The sequence below is a fragment of the Sinocyclocheilus anshuiensis genome, unplaced genomic scaffold (assembly GCF_001515605.1).
Source record: "Sinocyclocheilus anshuiensis isolate Anshui unplaced genomic scaffold, SAMN03320099.WGS_v1.1 scaffold1563, whole genome shotgun sequence".
In the NCBI taxonomy this organism is placed as follows: domain Eukaryota; kingdom Metazoa; phylum Chordata; class Actinopteri; order Cypriniformes; family Cyprinidae; genus Sinocyclocheilus; species Sinocyclocheilus anshuiensis.
The window spans coordinates 249015-252298 of record NW_015552706.1 but is presented as its reverse complement, the minus strand read 5'-3'; the positions used below and the strand labels follow the sequence as shown (position 1 = coordinate 252298).

At 39.2% G+C, this 3284-nt stretch overlaps 1 protein-coding gene across 3 annotated transcripts in view; it reads right to left on the bottom strand.

The window, feature by feature from the left end:
* hdac5 (histone deacetylase 5) overlaps positions 1-3284 on the bottom strand; it is an 85315-nt gene that overhangs the window by 20877 nt on the left and 61154 nt on the right. For all 3 annotated transcript variants that reach the window (XM_016459475.1, XM_016459473.1, XM_016459474.1), the window contains 2 exons: positions 1197-1328; positions 334-446 (listed from right to left, as the gene is read on the bottom strand). In XM_016459475.1, the coding sequence (XP_016314961.1) occupies positions 334-446; positions 1197-1328 (245 nt within the window). The remainder of the gene's footprint in view (positions 1-333; positions 447-1196; positions 1329-3284) is intronic.

The following is a 3284-nucleotide window of genomic DNA, read 5'->3' as shown; positions in this document are numbered from 1 at the left end:
TCTCTCTGGCTCTCAAGGTTAAGGTGATCCTCGAGGCTAGCTGCTTAGCATGCTGGGTTGACCCCAGGCAGATTCCTGCTGTCCATCCAGAGCAGCTGCGGCCATTCTTGAGCCTACAGATACAACTCACTGCAAGGCTGACTCTCGGAACATGTTTTTTTTTTCGGGATTAGCATACCAGTGTTATCCCAAGCCATCACAAGGCTCCGTACGATAGATTGTTTCCATAGAAACAGTGTCATTATCTAGGTTTTTTTCATCCCTAACCTATTGAGAAGCGAGGGGAGTGCGAGAGGAGAAGAGTGGCAAACGTGTAGGGGGTAAGTCTCTCACCTCAGCGTGGATGTTTGGGACGGATCCGCTGGAGCCATTCTCGGCAATGGCACAGTTAGAGCTGTTCGGAGAACTGGGACCCGAGCCAGGAGCACTGCTGCACATAGAGGACACTGAAACATACACACATTTCAACAATCACATTTTAGCTGCATCGTTAGAAAATGTAGCTGATGATTTCACAATATTTTGTGATTGATTGAACCAGTTTTAATGTATCAGCAGGATGTTAAACTGTTCCCTTCCTCCAAGCTGCATTTATATTAACAGCATAGAAATCACACAATTCCTATGTGTTCATTATTTGTTTGCAAATCTTCACACATCTGACGGCAGTTTTTTTTTTCTCTTTCACAGGCCAATTTGAACACAACTCAGGTGCTGATATAACCTCAGGATTACATCTTCCATATAAACTCTATGTTTGTGAAGCTGAATGCACAACTATGCCAAAACGTTTTATTTTATTGATTTTATATAAATTTTTCTTACATTAATAAAACATACATTAATAAAACTAATGAAACAAAGGTAAATAAGTTAAAATTACACAATAATGCCAAATTTACAGAATAATTTTTGTGCATAATTATAGTGTCGTAGTACACACACACAAATTATTTTATGTAAATACATTTTCAAAATATATTTTTTTCATGAAAATATATTTAGATGCCTTTATACTTTACGACAAGGGATCTGTCAAAGATAGATTATCATACTTGGAGAGTCCTTAGCATAAAAAAAGTTTGAAAACCTCTAGCCAGAAAGTGTAGTTCTTGGTTCAAACCTGTTTTAATGCCTTCCTTTTCCATAACTCATGAGGTTATGCAAACAGTCCTGCATTCTCACATATGGTTTACCTGAGATCTCAATCGCCCTTTTCTTGAAGGTGCTGATCACAGTACCATCTTTCCGTCTAAGAAGTGGGCTGCTCCTCCTCTCAGCCACCTTCTGTTTTAACCGTGAACGTACCTTCAGATTGGGCTCAGAGGCTGAACAGAAGAGAGAAAGAAAAAAAAATCAACCACTTAGAAAAGTAAAAGCAAACCCTGCATGATTTGAGGGGTCACTTATGCGGTGTGAGTTTCAAAGCAAAGTTTACTACTTATGCTCAGGCTTGTTCAAAATCCTCAACCCTAAGTATGAGCAATTATAATAGTGATGTTTCACTTAATAAGCACCACAAATAAGTGTTTGCATCTGTCGCTGTTGTGCATCAGGACCATGGACAGCAACCGCCAATCCCTTCCAGTTTCTCTCTTTCTCTCACACACTCACTGAGATATAGATAAAAGTTATATTTACAGCGTGCCGATTTTATCTCTTGTTAACTCTGGAGATGCCGGGCCAAATTAAACTAATTTAAGTAAAAAGGGATTTGAAAGAGAGAAAAAAAGAAAGAAATTGGGGCAATTATCCAAACAAGCCGTGTGTAAAGCAGCTTGACTGAGCCCTGTGTATTTTTCTGGGCCCGTTTGTGCGTCACAGCCACACTGGGCATATAGAGCAGAAAGGACTTTAGCCTCTAATGCTATCAGTGTCTTTAGTATGGATTCAATTAGATTTAAAATAAAAGTGTGAGACGAGGGGGAGGGGACGGGATGGAAAGACACACACTAACTGAGGGCACGTTATGTAAGGAGATTGCTGTGGTGTTGACATAACAGTGGTAATATAGAGTAAGCGCTTTTCCCACGGTAACGGACCCGTCTGCGATTACTTTATCAGTGAGCTGAAGTCCAAGCTCACTTAGACTTGTGTGTGTGTGTGCACGCGCAAGTATCCTCCTATCCTCTGGATGGTATATGTGTGTCAGTACTAATTTAAGTAAAAAGGGATTTGAAAGAGAGAAAAAAAGAAAGAAATTGGGGCAATTATCCAAACAAGCCGTGTGTAAAGCAGCTTGACTGAGCCCTGTGTATTTTTCTGGGCCCGTTTGTGCGTCACAGCCACACTGGGCATATAGAGCAGAAAGGACTTTAGCCTCTAATGCTATCAGTGTCTTTAGTATGGATTCAATTAGATTTAAAATAAAAGTGTGAGACGAGGGGGAGGGGACGGGATGGAAAGACACACACTAACTGAGGGCACGTTATGTAAGGAGATTGCTGTGGTGTTGACATAACAGTGGTAATATAGAGTAAGCGCTTTTCCCACGGTAACGGACCCGTCTGCGATTACTTTATCAGTGAGCTGAAGTCCAAGCTCACTTAGACTTGTGTGTGTGTTTGCGCGCGCGCGCAAGTATCCTCCTATCCTCTGGATGGTATATGTGTGTCAGTTCTATTATAGAGAGCTTTATAAAGCAACGTGGGTGTGACAGTTTAAAAGATAGCCGTGTGTAAAAAGCAGATAGCAGATGTGTGTGTAGGTTTGCGGGAACAAACTCATTGAATCTGTGTGGGAGTTTTGGAGTATGGCTGTCGGCTATGAAAGTGAACAGCAAATGACCAGCAGTACTTTGAAAAAAATCTCATAAATATAGTCGAAAACAAGTCAAAAATGATTTGAGACAAGGTTATCAATATTGTGATTTAATATGCAATTATTTTTTAAAGCTCTTTATGTTCTGTATTATTCAACAAAGACCAGCTATAAATCATTGTATAGTATGACCAACACAGTACTAGATAGATTAAACACAAATGTTCTTTTCTGTAGGCCAGGTCTATATGTTACAGTGAAATTAGGTGATGCATGAATTGATATGAATGACATTTTTATTTAACAACTACAATCACAGTATATTGACTGATTTGTTGAACTTCCAACCTTATAAGCATGTAATAATTATGACAACATAAAGCACTAATAAGCCTGGTGTAAACATTAATATGAAAGTCAGTAACAAATCACACAAACTAAAGTAGATTGCAGAAATATAAAAACAAATCTGTTGCTTTACCACACTACTTTAGGTAATTCAAAGTCACTGTAATAAACATATG